Raw genomic sequence first — 16,502 nt, 5'->3', positions numbered from 1 at the left:
CAATTGTTCTCAGATAAACCTTACCTAGACATATATTGCTTGAACTGCTATGCATAATTTGTCAGTAGGTTGTTTGAGTAATATGGTTCCCTCTGGTTTTCAAAACTAGCTAGGCATTGTTTCTCTCTTGCATTGTCTCACCCCTCTATCATGGTTTTCCCGCTTAAGGTGCCCCCACTTCCCCCCTTTCTTCCTTACTAATACCCTTGCTCCTATGATCCTACCTCTGTCAAGTGTGGGGCTGGAGAGATGGTTCAGTGGTTAAGAGCACTGGCTGCTCTTGCAGAGGACCTGAGTTTGATTCCCAGCACCCACACGGCAGCTAACAACCATCTGTAACTATACTTCAGGGGATACAAAACCCTCTTCTAGCCTACTCAGGCATTGCAAGCACATAGTGCACTTATGTACATGCAGGCAAAACACTCATATACATAAAAATAAACATATCTTTCCAAAAAAGTGTGGAGCACTGGGGAGGCGGAGAGGGCAGAGTTCAGGGGCTCAGTGGCCAGCTAGCCTGTCTGATCAGTGAGCTCCAGGCCAGTGAGAGACCATGTCTCAAAACAGAAGGTAGATAGTGCTGAAGAAATGACACCCAAGATTGACCTATGACATCCACATGTGCATGCACACATGTACACACACACACACACACACACACACACACACACACACAGAAAACAGGTGACAGAAAAAAACAGGTGCCAGAACCCACTTCCTCCAGATAGCCAAAAGGAGAGTGAGGAGGCTCTTACTCAGGCCTGGCCTCTTGGGATGGGGGAGCCAGTCACAGAGCCTAGGGACATGGTGGCTCTCCACTGGTGGCCCCACTCATCCCTCGGTTCATGAAATCATTTCATTTTCCTTGAAAAATATAAAGATATTCTGGTTTGAAATTTCTTCTTTCCTCTCACAGTGTCCTTTTTTTTAGCTAACTTTATATAACTTTTTTCTCCTTGTGGTACTGGGCATTGACTCTGGAGCCTTACCATGCTAGCCAGGCATTCTACCACTGACCTGTATACATACACCTCCTTTTTTTAAACTTTATATTTTGAGACAGGCTCTTGCCAAGTTGCCCAGGTTGGCCTCTAACTCACTCTGTAGCTAAGGCAGGCCTTGAACGTGCAGTTTTCTCACCCTAGCCTCCCAAGTAGCTGGGATTGCAGACCTGTATTGCCTGGGATTGCCCAACTTTGACTTTAAATAACTGTTATTTTAATCATTGACTGAATTCATGGTCAGTTCAAACAGCCCTCATCCTAGGGAAAAGAGACAGGCTTTGCTTAAGCTTGCTTACTACTTGTCTCCCTCTGTGCTTGAAGCACGCAGTGGTGACATGATCCTTTGTGTGGTCTGTCTTCCTGACCTGACCTGTCATAATTTGAAATACCAGGAAATATACTCACTCATCAAACTTCCCCTTTGCCCCTTTCTCTGGGAAAATAGCTGTTATGGTTTGAATGTGAAATGTCTCATATATGTGAACACTTGGTCATTGGACGGGGGTTTTGCTTGGGAGGGTTGTGGAACCTTGAGGAGGTTCAGCCTCACTTGAGTGAGTCACTAGGGGTGAACCCTGATGCCTTATAGCCCAGACCTACTTCCTGTTCACTCTCTGCTTTCTGACTGTGGACACGTGACCGCCAACCTCCCTCTCCTGCTGCCATGCCTTCCCTAGCATGATGGACTGTGTCCTTTCTGTAAGCCATAAAAAACCCCTTCCTTTCTCAGATTGCTTTATGCCAGGATGTTTGCAACAGCAATGAGAAAAATAGCTAATATTGGACCTTTCCATTTTGCCTTTTCCATGTCCAAACATAAGAAAAACCTGCCTCGGGCAACAGAACCTCTATGCCCCCATTCTGGGGTCACTTCAGGGGTGCGTGGCTGGCCATGGGGTGCACCTGGAACCCCACTCCAGCCCCACACAGAAGGCTGTGTTGGCACACACGGGTGCCTAGGTGACAACGGAGTTCCCCTTCTTGCTCTTTCAGCTCTCGAAGGCCCTGGACCGTGTGGATAGCGATGAGGACTCACCTCTGGTGACACTGTCCTTTGCCCTGTCCATTCTGGGAAGGAGAGCTCTGGGGACAGCAGCACATAATATGGCCATGAGGTACCTGGGGAACAGCTAGATTTCTTAGGGTTTACATTCGATAGATTATGGCGATCATTTCCTTTATTTTAATGATGACCTACTTACCTGGCCTTCCTCAATTAAAAAAAGTTCGAGTCTGTAAAATGCTTTTATCATTATAATCTTTTGGCTGCTGTATTTGGAAATATGATTAATACGGGCAATTGAGAACCAGGGATTTGGGGCATAGGGCCTTCCAGGTTGTGAGGGTTGGGCTGGGAATGTAGCTCATTTGGTAAGTACTTGCCTAGCATGCATGAAGCCCAGGGTTCAGTCTATAGGTCCTGGTGGCACACATCTATTATCCCAGAAGTCGGGAAGTAGAGGCGGGAGGATCAGAAGTTCAAGCTCATCCTTAGCTACATACTGATTTCAAGGCTAGCCTGAGCTACATGAAACTCTGTCTAAAGAAAAAAGAAAAAGGAACAAAATAACAACAAACAAGCAGGTTGTAAGCATCCTAGTACCTATTGAAGTTGATGCTCAGACAGTTTCCTCCCCTGTCACTGTTTTCTCTGGCCACTTCTCATCCTCTCTAACCCAGGCAGTGTCTGACACAGAGCCCTGCTGCCCTACCTCTCCAGTTAAGATGATCTAACCAGTGGTTGGGAACTGCCAATGACTGTGTCAGTTTCTGTTTTTGTCAATGTGATCAAAATGTCTGTGAGAACAAGTTAAAGGAAGGATTTATTTTGGCTCATGGTTTTAAAACTTTCAAATCCATCATGGTGGAAAGGGCATAGAGCTGCTCAGACAGAAAGCAGAGTAAAGCATCACAGGAAGGGGTCAGGGATATAGGGATGAATTTCCTGAGGGTACCCCCCGCCCCCGTATGGAGGGTATGATGTACTTCCTCCACTCAGGTCCCACCTTCCAACAGTCCCACCCCACCACCCAATAGTCTATTACAATTTAAACCCATCGGCAGATGAAACCATTGATTAGGCCAGAGGTTTCCTGATTTGTCCCTGGAAACACCCTCATCGACACCCAGGAATTGTGCCTTAACAGTCTCCTAGATATCTCTCAATCCAAACAAGTTGAAGGTCCAGATCAACCATCACAAAGATCTTAAGCCAACCTGGGGCTCAGAGGGCATCAGAAGCTCCTATCTGGGACAGGGTTATGAGGAGCCCTCTGTGGAAAACGAGACACTTTGCTTCCACAGTTCTCCCAGTTGTCTTTACTGTGAAGGTGAAGGGTGGGGAACTGGCTGAAGTGCTTTACTAAGGCACAAGCCTAGGACAGAGCTGGAGTTACCATACTGGCAGAAGCCAGCTCTTCAAGCAATGGCTCGGCAACCAGCCATAACAACTGGTTCTAGCAGGGACTGCACTTTCCACTGGCTACAGGCTGTGCCTGTTCACCCTTGGTCTGTCTTCATTCAGTAGGCTGCTGGGTCAGGGACCATAACAAGTGACCTGTCTGTTCTCACTGTGCAGTGCTCAGTGGTATCCTAGGCAACACACACCAGCTCTTCCAGTTGAAACAAAATGTGTCCAAGTATCAGCTGCCCATTATATTTCAAGGTGCAGCAGCTCCTAGGCGCCATTTTGATTTTATCCCTGTATTTAGCATGCTCGTGGTGCCGGGTGAACCCATGTCCATCTCAGTGTCTCAGGTTTTGTCTTTCATGTGTGCACACACTTCCTTAACACCATTAACCTACGCTGGGCTTTCTTGGGGTTAGGCTACGCTCTCTGCCTAGCCATAACTGTCCTCTTTCTGCTGATTCCTCAGCTTCTTGGCTCCTTGAGAGCGTTGCCTACCTCCTTCTTGGACTGAGAGAGGAGTTAGTCTCCAGGAAGGGCGACCTTGATTAGGTCGTGTGCCATTCTCACAGCAGTGACATCCCAACCCTGACTGGTGGCCAGGGTTGGAGTCTACCACCATTTCTCAGTTTTTTTTCCTCTCTCTTCTCTCTCTCTCTCTCTCTCTCTCTCTCTCTCTCTCTCTCTCTCTCTCTCTGTATTTTCATGTATCTCCAGGTACATATATGTGTACAAATGCACATATGTGTAGAGGCCAGGTAATAAGCTTGGCTGTCAGTCCTTAGGCACCGCCCACTTTAGAAACAGCTCTCTTATTAGCCTCAGACTTCAAGTAGGCTAGGCCAGCTGGCCAGCGAGCACTAGGGAGCCTCCTGTTTCTGCCTCCCCAGCACTGGGATTACAAGTGTATACCATTGCATCTGGCTTTTCAATAGAATCCTAAAAAAAGACAAAACACTGTGATCCAAATCCGAATGCATTGCAGATGGTCTGGAGATTTCCACTTTCCCTACTTCCCACCCTAACCTGCTCACCCCCAGCCTACTGGCTGCCTTCCTCCTCTTCATTCTCTCCAGGGGAAAAGGCCGGTTATGAAACACCTCCTGTTAGCATGGCTCTGTATGAGGTGAGAGGGGTGATCTGCAGTTGGGAAGGATTCTCACCCAGGCTTTGGTTCCTGTGGAAAGTCACTTTAATAGAATAACTACAAGCAGTGCATTGTGTCATTTCCTCTGAAAAGAACCAAAAACTAAAGTGTGGACTGTCAAGGCCTCAGAGGGGAGCCTGGGCATCTTAGTGAGGCTCTGGAGGAAGCAGTGATCTGCCACTGACCAAAAGCATACTGGGACTCTTTGTGTCTGTGGGTGTCACCCTGCAGATCTGGGTGAGTCCCTGAGTCTTCCTTTATGTAGTCCCGTCACTATATCTGAGGGAGTTTTTCATTTTTGTGTGTGCAAGGCTATTCTGAGTGTGCAGTGTGCTGTCTCCACTCCCTTCCTGCATTCATCCACCCATGCTTAGCACTGACCCTCCACCTCAATTGCTTAGTGTTTATCTGATGCTATCCCCAGATGTTTCTGTGGAGAACAGAGGGCAGGCCTCTGCTCCCGGCAGCAGCCTTCCCACAGTCCTGCTCTGCTCCAACACTTCCCAGGAACTGGCTGCGGCTCTCTGCCTTAGAGCTTTTGCTCTGTGAGCAGACAGCCCTTTGGGGAAGCTTACCTCTTGGATCTCTTTCCAGAAGGTTCCAGGTTCCTCCAGGCCACAGCACTGGCCTCACCTGATCAGCCCCTGGCAGCTCTTGTTTCTCATAGCCTGCTTTGGCACAAAGTCTCTCCCAAGGGAGTTCTGGGAGGAAATTAATGATGGAGGTACCATGCACTACTTCTTGTAACAGCATCTTGTGGTGGATGTGTTTCACTGACATGCAGTGTCAATGCACTGATGCACTGTTGAGTCAGAGGAACTGCTCTCTAGATCCTTGGAGATTCTTTTTCCCATATGTGTCCTGCTCCTCTTTTTCCAGGGCAGCCCTTCCAGGCTTCCGGCTAGCCTCACACCTGTGTCTCCAGGGCATAAGAGGTAGCTGTGAGAGGGTATAGTGTAGAAATAATGATTGAGGACGGGAGGGCCATCCTTCATGTCCTCAGAATGTAGGGTAAGCCACTTTCCCAAGCCCATTCCTCATGTTCACTGAAAAAGGTCCCAGACCCCCAACAACTTCCCCTGGGTGACATTCCGTTCTTTATCCAGGTGACCTTCAGTGATATGGAAAAAAAAAAAAAAACAGGAAATGAAACAAAGCAGGAAAACGTGGACATGAAAAAACTCACCCCCATCCCCCCACAGAGCCCTTAGTCATTGATGTTGGCCCTCACCACCCTGCCTCTTCCCCAGTCTCAAAGAAAGGGTGGCATTGGGAACGGTTGTATTCTAAGAATGTTAGGGGACCACATTTGGGTTCCATTTGATTATTTTTGCTTCTCTCCACATTACTCCGAGTAATAAAGCACTGAAATCACATCCAGAAATATAAGAAGAGAAATGATGCTGGTGAAGGACAGGCAGGTTTGGCAGAGCCCGTGGGACTGGGGAGGGTGAGTCTGCTGTCCTGCAGCTCTCTGATGCATGTGTTTGGCCTGTTCCAACCCGGGCCTCAATTTCACAATCAGAGATATAGTTGTGGATTCCTGTGGGGGATAGGAGATGACCCCACACTGAAGCAAAAGCACAGGTCAGGGATCTCGTACCCAGCTATAAGGTCAGACACTAGGGACTCTGTGGTGAGTCCAGAGTCATGTTCCTTTCCATGCTGGGTCAGTATACATATAAGAAGATAATTCGTGTGTGTGTGTGTGTGTGTGTGTGTGTGTGTGTATACATATGTGTGACTGTGCTTGTGGAGACCAGAGGACAACCTCAGGTGTTGTTCCTCAGATTCATCCACCTTATTTTGAAATAAGATCTTTCAGTGGCTTGATGATCACTGATTAGGTTAGGCTAGTTGGCCTTTTAGCCCTAGGGATCTGCCTGTCTCTGCCTTTCCAGGACTAGGATAACAAGTGCTCACCACCTTGCCTGATGTTTTAATAGGGGTTCTGGGGATCAAATTCAGGTCCTGATGCTTGTAAGGTGAACACTGTACCCACTGAGCATCTACCCAACCTCAGGAAGATGGTTCTTAAACTAGGAGATATGAATGCTGGTGGGAATGGTGGGACCCTGAGCACTGTGCAGTGTGAACCCCCAGTGATGTGACTGTGTTTTTCAGCCTGGATTCATTCCTGTATGGCCTCCATGCCCTCTTCAAAGGTGACTTCCGGGTCACGGTGCGGGATGAGTGGGTATTTGCAGACATGGATCTGTTGCACAAAGTTGTTGTTCCAGCCATCAGGATGTCCCTGAAACTGCACCAGGTAAAAAGTCACTTCTGAAAAATGAATGAGGCTAAAACTGTAGGGGACATATAGAGTCTTCTCTGCTTCCTTCTCCTGCTTCCTCCCCACGGTGAAGTGAGCAGCCTCTTCCTCTGCAGGATCCCTGATCTGTGATCTTCTGCCTCCCCACTGGCCTAGAAACAATGCAGCCGAGGAGTTTAGGGTGAATTCTACAAAACTATGAGCTGAAATAGAGAATTCCTTCCTTTAAGCTTCCTTTAGTGTCCAGTATTGGATTACAATGAGAAAAAAAATAAATACTCTGGGCTGAGGAGATGCCCCAGTCAAGAAAGTGCTTGCTTTGCAAGCATGAGGACCTGGTTCAAACAAGAGAACCCACATCACAAAACCAGATGTGGTAACATGCTTGTAATCCCAGTGTTGGGAAGGCAAAGATGAGAGGGTTGTTAGGGTTCACTGGCCAGCCAGCCTAGCTGAAATGAGGAGGCCTATGTTCAGTGAGAGATCTTATCTCAAAAAAAGGTAGATAGCAGCTGAGTTAGACACCTGGGGTTGACCTCTAGTCAACACACATGTACTCACACATACACTACACACACAGTAGAAGTAAATGATCCAGTCTTTATCTCTCCCTGATGTTTAGTACATACTTAACTAATAATTATTAGTGAGTGAATTATTAGTGGTAAATTATTCTAGGTAAGTCTGTGCTGCAGAGTGAGCTTATAGTAAGAATATAAGCTTTGGAAAACGTGGTCCCCTTTTCCTGCAGGGCCTTAGGAATAACTGAATACTCAGCTAAGGAAGCATTGAGGCAATCTGAATAGCTTTGACATTGGCCAATGGCCATCTACCCTCAGGAGCTGCTAGGAGAAGGTGATAGTTCACTAGAAAAAGGAGGTTGACCCAAACACCGCAGGGGCCTGAGCCATCAGCTCTTTCCTAAGCTTGCTCCCTCTGGTTAGATGAGTTGATACCCTCTGCACCCAGCTCAGAATTTGGAGAAAGCAGGGTGAGGAGGAAGAGGAGAACCCATGGACCCAGAAGCCACTGTGAGTCTCTGGAGGCTGCTGCAAGCTCTCCTCTGTGCTTTCCCAGAACCGGCAGCTCTGACCTCACTGAGCACACCTGGGTTCTCTCCTCCAGGACCAGTTCACCTGCCCTGATGAGTATGAAGACCCAGAAGTCCTCTACGAGGCCATCCAGTCCTTTGAAAAGAAGGTGGTAATCTGCCACGAGGGAGACCCGGCCTGGAGGAGTGCAGTGCTGTCCAACAGGGAGGAGCTGCTGACCCTGAGGCATGTGGTCGATGAGGGCGCAGACGAGTACAAGGTCATCATGCTCCACAGGGGCTTTCTGAGCTTTAAGGTCATCAAGGTAGGCCACGTGCCCTGGTATCTGTCTTGTGAACACTCGAGAAGAAAGCAAAAGCAGCTGACACCACCAGACCAAGGTCCCGAGGTCAGAGGAATGCAGGCCAACTGGCAGAGGCAGAGCCAGGCTGAGTTAGAGAGTCATGGTTGCCCTGGCAGGGTCACCTCCCTGCTTGGAGAACCAGTACATGAGAAGGACTTGGGCCAACAGTCCCAGCCAGCGCCCTTGTAGATGAGGTCAGACTTGGTTCTCTTTTAGATTTTAGATGTGTCCAATCTTTTGGCATGGTGAAATAACATTACCATGTGCCGCTACCTGGGTCTTGGACTATGAGCTGGACACATCTGTTCTAGAGTTCCAGGCTTTTCTGAGCCCCCTGCTCCTGGTTCAAGAGCTGTCCTCCCCATGACGCCTCTTTTCATGGAGCTAAGATAAATCTTACTTTCTTTTTATTTTCCTTGAGTTCCCATATGGGTATGCCATCTGTTTTTAGGACTGAGTGCAGAGTCTTAGACCAAGCCTCACATCCCCTGACTCCCCATCCCAGAGCCTTGCCCACTACTGTGGGTTAAGCCCACAGGCTGACGCCATGCGCTTCTCCTCAATCCATGCCTTGCCAACAGGTGAACAAGGAATGTGTGCGTGGACTCTGGGCTGGGCAGCAGCAGGAACTAATCTTCCTGCGGAACCGCAACCCAGAGCGTGGCAGCATTCAGAACAATAAGCAGGTCCTGCGCAACCTCATCAACTCCTCCTGCGACCAGCCCTTGGGCTACCCCATGTACGTCTCCCCACTGACCACGTCCTACCTGGGCACCCACAAGCAGCTGCAGGGTGTCTGGGGTGGGCCTGTCACACTGGACAGTATGAGGACATGGTTCCGGACCAGGTGGCTGAGGTAGGGTTTCTCCAGGGGCCTCTGACTTGGGGCTAGGGAGGAGTGTGTGGAGCAGAGCTCTTACGCTGCGGTGTGACACCACAGGTCACTGTTGTCTCATGAGGGAACCTGTTACACCAGAGTGGCCTCTAACAGGTCATGTGTTCAACAAAAGATCTCAGAGTGAGTCAACAGAATGTTGCACACACAGATATCCTTTCCCCACACTCTTGGGTCCGGCTGTGCCTGAATTCTAGCTGGGCTGAGGCATCCATAGATCTTTTATTTTGTGTGTGCGCTGATGCACATGTGTGCGCAGGTGAGTGTTGAGGCCAGAACCTTGGGTATGGTTTTTCAGGCATCATTCACCATTGTGTGTATGTGTGTGTGTGTGTGTGTGTGTGTGTGTGTGTGTGTGTGTGTGTGTGTGAAGGTGTGGAGGTGTGGAGGTGTGCACATGCCATGGCGTATGGCATAGATGTGTAGGCCGGAGGACAACTTTGTGGAGTCAGTTCTTTCCATCTTGCTGGCCCTTTTTTTTTTTTGAGACAGAGTCTCTCACTGGCCTACACTCATCAATCAGGCTAAAGTGACTGGTCAGCAAGCCCCAGGGACCTGTTGATCTCCATCTCCCAGCACTGTGATTATAAGCACCAACATTTTTTACCTGGGTTCTGGGGATCAAACTCAGATCCTCACACTTGCATGGAAAACACTCTAATTGAACCATCTCCCAGTCCTCCTGGGAGCTCTACAGGGACTGTTTTGAAGCTAGAGAGAACCAGGCCTGAACTCTCATGCACGTTACTCACACACTCAGTCTTCTGTCCCATGAGCCTCCAGTTACCAAGGGCATTCTAAACTTTGCTTCAGTATGCTGGCGCTCCTGATTAGACATCCTAGCTGGAAGTTTTGTGGAAGGTTCAAACTGAAGCTTCTTTGTCCTGGCATGCCTATTTGTTTGTTAGTCACTAAGCCCCTTCTTCACCTGCACCTCAGAGGTGCTGTCTACCTGGAGAAAGTATCCTCTACCCAGGTCAGTCATGGCTCTGGGCTTGGGTCACTTAGCAACAGGATCTGCTCTGCCAAAGTCACACGAAACAAGCCAACTATATGTCGCTAGGTGACATGGTCCTTCTTTTTTTTGGTCTTTTTGAGACAGGGTCTCCCTGTAGCCCCGGCTGTCCTGGAACTCTCTATGTAGACCAGGCCGGCCTTGAACTCACAGAGATCTGCCTGCTTCTGCCTCCCAAGTGCTGGGACTACAGATGCACGCCACCACGCCTGGCTGACATTGTCTTTTGAGACCACTGTCCTTGACTGATATCACTGTGTGGCATGTGACTAGATGTGGGTGTGTCAGTGAGACCCTGAATCTCCTGTCCCTTCCACAGAATGCGGAAGGATTGCAGTGCTGGGCAGCACAGTGGTGGCAACATCGAGGACGCAGATGGTGGAGTGACTCCATCAGCATGTGGCAGTAACATCCCTAATGGTGAGAGCCAGCGCAGCAGCACAGAACAACCCAGAAAAGGAGGTGCCCAGCACTGGGCCTCACCCCATGGAGGGACTCAGAGGGCAGGTGGGTGTCTGGGGCCTGAGGTTCAGTGCCACAGCATGGATTACTATACTCTGAGGGTCTCTTGCTGCAGTCAAAAGAACTGAGGTCGATGACTGTTGGACGAGGTCTACTCAGCTTTAGTCATTCATCTGTCTTTGTGTCCATTACTTTGGGCAGCTGTCTGTCCCCCTGCCTGGCAGACACTCCATTTCCTCCATCCCTCTCAGTGATGCTGGTCAGTGTACATCCTGAGTGTGGTGTGTTGCAGTCATGACCCTGCGTGATATCCTTCTCTGTCTGCCAACAGTCCTGTGCCCCTCCTCACCCTCTCTGTGGGCACCAGCATTCCAGGGCAGAAAAAGGAAGTTTATAATCAGAAAGGAGAGAGGAGGAGGCTGGGGCTGAGCCTAAAGTTTAAAACCCTGTTTCTAGCTGTGAATTACTCTATTCCAGATGGAAAAGGCCCTGATACTTGCCAGCAGTCCTGGGCAGAGAGGAGCTGAGGTTGACACATCTTGAGGATTCAGGGGAGGTAGAGGCCCTGGCCTGGTTCCTTGCTGCTCCTTGGCTCTGCCCTCTGCAGCCTGTCAATGTTTTCATCCTCTGCCCTCAGTTCCTTCTTCTTCACCTTCCAGAAGCATCTAAATGCTTTGTGCACACTTCCACCACTAGTTCTGCACCAGGAGGGCAGGGCCTGCCTTCCAAGAGTACCCAAAGCAAGGTGCTGGGGCAGTGAGAGGGAACAAAATGGTAAGATTATGTAAATGTGGTTGAGTGGCAAATTGGGTGGGTGTCTGGATGGATGAAAAGATAAATGATAGATAGATAGGTAGATAGATAGATAGATAGATAGATAGATAGATAGATGATGGATGGATAGGTGGATGGATAGAGAGATGATAAATAGATGATAGATATAGATAGACAGAGGTAGATAGACAGATAGATGATAGATAGATAGATAGATAGATAGATAGATAGATAGATAATAAATGTGGTAGTTAGTAGATAGACATATAGACGATAGATGGATGTGGTAGGTAGGTTGATAGTTAGATGGTAGGTAGATAGATGATAGGTGAGACAATAGATGATAGGTAGATAGATGATGGATGGATGGATAGATAGATGATAGATAAATAGATGATAAATATAGAAAGATAGATGATAGATAGATGATAGATGATAGATAATAGATAGATATATAGATGATAGATGATTGATAGATAGATAGATGATAGATAGATAAATAGATAGAGAGATGTAGGTAGGTGTAATAGGAAGGCAGGTGAAAGGTAATGTATATATAACAGATGGTAGATAGAAGGGGAGAGGGTGTGAGGAGATGAATGATATATGACAGAAAAATAACATAGAGAGATGATAGCAAGGTAGAGGGATGGTTGACAGAGCATAGAAAACAAAGTGGGTGGCCGGGAGGTAGAGGGGGAAAAGAAAGTGGCTGAAGTCAGCTGTTTGGAAGAAACAGAGCTCCCCCACTGCCCCCAGCTGCCTACAGTCTGCCCTGATCCTAGAGTGGCAGTGTCAGAGGCTTCCAGAGTGCCAGGAGGTTCTTATTGCTTCCAGAGTATTTACTATGGCAGGAAAAACATGTTTCAAGGACACATGGGTGATTTTCCAGCTGGGAAAGCACATGAGTCTTGGCGCTTGCTGGTCCTTGCAGGTGATATGCCTGGTAGAGTGAGGCTAGGGAGGTCTAAGTGGGGCAGAAGGCCCTAAGGGGTCTCTTCCTGTTGAGCACCTTCTGCCCTTTCCGAGCAGTACAGCACATGTAGCTGGTGGGGCTTGAGAAGCCAGATGCCCTGCTCTGTTCAAGACCCAGATGTGGGCAAGAGTCCCTTCCTGCTCACCACCATGCCTGCTGGTGGAACATGCCAAGGATGTTGAGGGCTCTTGATGGGGCAGGATCTTTGAAAAGCCCAAACTAGCTGTTAGGTTTTCATTATTGCTTCTTAAAGCTGTATTACTAGTACCAGCCCAGCTCTCCACTTTAAGTTAAAGAGGCATGCTGAAAAAACTCCAGAGACTGGGCTCTGAGTCAAGTCAGTCCTGGAGTGAGGGTCATACAGCCCCGGCCTAGCTTGCATTGCCCCTCTCTTTATGCATCCATTTGTCTACTGTACCTTACTGCTCTGTGGAACACCGCAGGAGGGTTGCACCTATACAGTCACTTATACTCTCCAAGGCTCTAGGCACCTAGGGGTGCTCTGTGTTCCCCTTTCAACTGCAGACACTGGGGCACAGAGAAGGTAAGTCACCACACTAAGGTACTCAGCCATTAAGCAGCCAATCTGGGATCCAGACAAGGCAGGACAGCCCCAGAGCCTCTGATCCCACACACTGTGCCCTGGGAATGTGCCTCCCTTCAGATCCTACACCGTCCCAACCCCGAGTATCTTGAACCGCAGGACATGTCCGCAGCCCAGGCAGCTTAAACGACAGAAACTTGCTACCAGAGAAACTAAAGTTCCCTTTGGGGATTCTTAGTCTCATTAATAAAAGAATTCAGAAAGTGACCCAAGAGGAAGCTCAGGACAATTTTATTAGAGTTTAAAAGAAAACATAATACAGGTTAGGTGAAAATCCCAGCAGCCACCAGGAAAAGAGATGGAGAAAAAAAATCATGCCAATTAAGTTAGGCATGGAATAGAAACAGAAAGCTTATTAGGAAAGAGAAAAGCATCCAAGAATAGAAGTGGGTTAGTGAGTGGAGGAAAGAGTCCCATGGCACCCAGCCAAGCAGAGCATGGTCTTCATAGCCCCCTCTACTCACATTTGCTGGATTTTTCACACATGCTCTGTTCCTAAAATGATTCCAAGGTAAGGCAGGACTTCCAGTCTTCCTCTACAAGCTGGCTTCTTTCGCATGCTGATTTCAGTGTAGATGATTTCAATGGTTCCTACTCTCCTATCACACTTCTGGTCCCACATTCTGGGGGCTGTGAGTCTAAGATCAAGGTATGGCTGGGACTCCTCCTGCCACTGTGAGTGGGATCCCATTCCAAGGGTTTCCTGGCTGCTGTGATTCCTGGCCACCTTTGGCATTCTGTGACTGTAGAGGCATCACCCTGACCATGGCCTTCATCCTCATGTGGAGTCTCCCTGTGGACATGTCTGGGTCCAGATGTCCCTTTTCTATGAAGATGCCAGTCATGTTGGACTAGAGCCCATGCATCTCTGGTGTGCCCTCATCTTAACTAGTCCCATCCACTACAAGGACCCTCTTTCCATGGACAGTCATGTTATGATGTACTGGGGGTTAGGCCTTTGTCATATGAATTTAGAGGGACCCATTCAACCCATAGCAAGGCATAAGCCTGTACCTTGCCTGTAGGTCTCTCCCTCACCAGCACCAGATAGAAAAATCAAACATGACCAATACCATAGGACTCCCTTTCCTACCCATTCCAGTTCTAAAGATAGCCTGATCTTGACCTCTGTATCAATTACTTTCTTTGTCTGTAACAGAAATAATTTAAGGGAGGAAGAATTTATTTATTTTGGTTCCTGGTTCAGGGATAGAGTCCATTGTGATGGGGAAGGCATGGGGGCTGGAGCAGACTCAGTCTGGCAGTAGGAGTCTGCATTTATCACACCATGGCAGCATACAGGAAGTCAAGAACTTAGAGGGAAGCTGCCTAGGTCCCCATGACCTACTTCCCCCAGTGAGGCTCTACCCCCTAAAGGTTTCAGACTCCCAACTGGGTACCACACACATGAGTCTGTGGGAGATATTTCCCACCAAACCAGAAATACTAAGCATTATGTGATAGACAAGCATGGGGCCACTCAGGGGTGGGGAGCTGCCTCTGGGAATGACAGGACAATGGGAAGATTCACCCACCAGCAGAGTGAGAAATTCTGTGCCAATTCTAACTGGGCTGTGTACCACTCCTGGTGACAGCACTCCCCTCCCATCCACCATGTTCCTGTGACTGGGGTCACCTCCCATGACTGCCCCACCCTGTCTGTTTCTGGTTTTGGTTCCCAACATTCATCCTGGTTCTGACCCTTTGTCAGATGCTCAGATGTCTGACCAGAATCCCAACAAGCAAGATACCCCAGGCTACCACACTGTGCATTCACTGCTGGTGTGCTAGGCAGGTCACTCCACTGCCAGGAGCTCCATGTGCCAGCTCCACTGGGGTTTCTGACAACCCACAATCATCTCATCATAGTAAACAGCATGTATCACAGCTGAGGAGAGTTGGCTGAGGAGAGAACCAGTGACCTACTTACCAGGAGCAGGGTGGTTAGAAACCCACCTCCCCTCTGAATCCCAGACCAGAGAGAGGGACTGGGATCTTGTATCACTAAAGGGGTCCCACACAGCCTTTCACTACCAATCAAAGGAACTGAAGGATGAGGAGCCAAGGGGCGTAATTGACATCGTGTTTCCATTCAGGTTTGAAGGTTTTCTGTAGAAATGCTCATGATTTGATAATGCAGTTGTTGGAAAAATAAGTTAATTGTGAAGTAATGAGTCTGAGCTGCACAGATGACTTTAGCATCGCTTCAGCTGTGTGGTGCTGTCTCATTTGTAAAGTTAAAACAGAAAAAAACAGAAGAGCAACAAAAGTCGAAAACAATAGCTGAGGTGGGACTGGGGAGATGTCTGCAAAGTTCTTGCCAAACAAGCCTGAAGATCTGAGTTCAGATCCCCAGCACCCATGTAAAAGCTGGGAGCTGTGACATGTCTATGACTTCAGCACTGGGGGGCTACAGAGGGGGATCCCTGTGCCAGCCTAGCAGTACTGGTGGGCTCCAGGTTCAGTGAGAGATCTTGTTTCAGAAAAATGGTGATTGATAGAGGAAGCCACCAACACACACAGGCACACATATGTACATACATGTGGAGACACACATGCTCACACAGATGAAACACACATGCCATCACAAAAGCACGCCCTCACGCACACATGCACACATATACATTTGTGCACATGTGCACACACAGAATATCTGAAGTAGTAGAAGTGCGGAGGTGTCGTCATGTATGGACTACATACATCTTCCTTTGATACTCCATAATCATTTTCTCAATTGTTCTTTATAGAAGAAGGTCCCGCCCAGAGGAGGTGGTCCATGGAGATCACTGTCACCAACATGTGGATGGATGGGTATGGAGGGGTTTTGTATAGAGATGGGCGTTAGAACACACAAGCAGATGTTTAGCCTTGCCAGACTCCAAATAAACTAACAAATCACCATCCCTGCTCTTAACACAAACTAACAAATCACTATCCCTGCTCTTAACACAAACTAACAAATCACTATCCCTGCTCTTAACGTTGACTGCCCGGGTCCTCCACAGGTCCTCCACACACACCCCAATTTAGAAGAGTGACATATTTGAGTGACTTCTCAGTTGGAACCTTCAAGGTCAAGGTCATTCCCCTGTGCACAAGACATACGGGTTCCAGACTCATGGAACCCATTAGTCCAGCACCATTCTGGGGACCCCATGAAGCCTCTCAGGTTAAGCCTCCATTTCCACAGCCTGCAAGGCAGGAGAAACCCAGGCAGGGCACCAATGAATGCCTTCTGGAAATGAGCACTCCACCATCACTACATCCAGTCTGATGTCAGAGAGGTCTAGGTTGTGTACTCAGCTCCAGCCTTATCCTATCTCTCTGGATGGACCACCCTGGCTTCCTCAGGCAAGCAGAGCAGACACCTGCAGCACCATCACACAGACATGGGTACACCTGGCTGCCTGCTGCAGTGACTCACTGTTTTTTAAGATTGTAAAATGTGCTGGGCGTGGTGGCGCACACCTTCAATCCCAGCACTTGGGAGGCAGAGGCAGGCAGATCTCTGTGAGTTCAAGGCCAGCCTGGTCTACATAGTGAGTTCC

The 16,502-nt window shown here is 48.5% G+C and overlaps 1 protein-coding gene across 3 annotated transcripts in view; it reads left to right on the top strand.

Annotated features, from left to right (window-relative positions):
* Pcnx2 (pecanex 2) overlaps positions 1 to 16,502 on the top strand; it is a 237,929-nt gene that overhangs the window by 213,913 nt on the left and 7,514 nt on the right. For 2 of the 3 annotated variants that reach the window (XM_008845820.3, XM_008845818.3), the window contains 5 exons: positions 2,001 to 2,122; positions 6,686 to 6,830; positions 7,959 to 8,189; positions 8,810 to 9,084; positions 10,458 to 10,645. In XM_008845820.3, the coding sequence (XP_008844042.1) occupies positions 2,001 to 2,122; positions 6,686 to 6,830; positions 7,959 to 8,189; positions 8,810 to 9,084; positions 10,458 to 10,645 (961 nt within the window). The remainder of the gene's footprint in view (positions 1 to 2,000; positions 2,123 to 6,685; positions 6,831 to 7,958; positions 8,190 to 8,809; positions 9,085 to 10,457; positions 10,646 to 16,502) is intronic. The other variant, XM_008845819.3, reaches the window with a different exon arrangement.

Source organism: Nannospalax galili, unplaced genomic scaffold, assembly GCF_000622305.1.
Source record: "Nannospalax galili isolate Female #2095 unplaced genomic scaffold, S.galili_v1.0 scaffold702, whole genome shotgun sequence".
Lineage (NCBI taxonomy): Eukaryota > Metazoa > Chordata > Mammalia > Rodentia > Spalacidae > Nannospalax > Nannospalax galili.
Note: the sequence above shows the minus strand (reverse complement) of the source record. Positions and strands in the feature narration are given on the sequence as shown.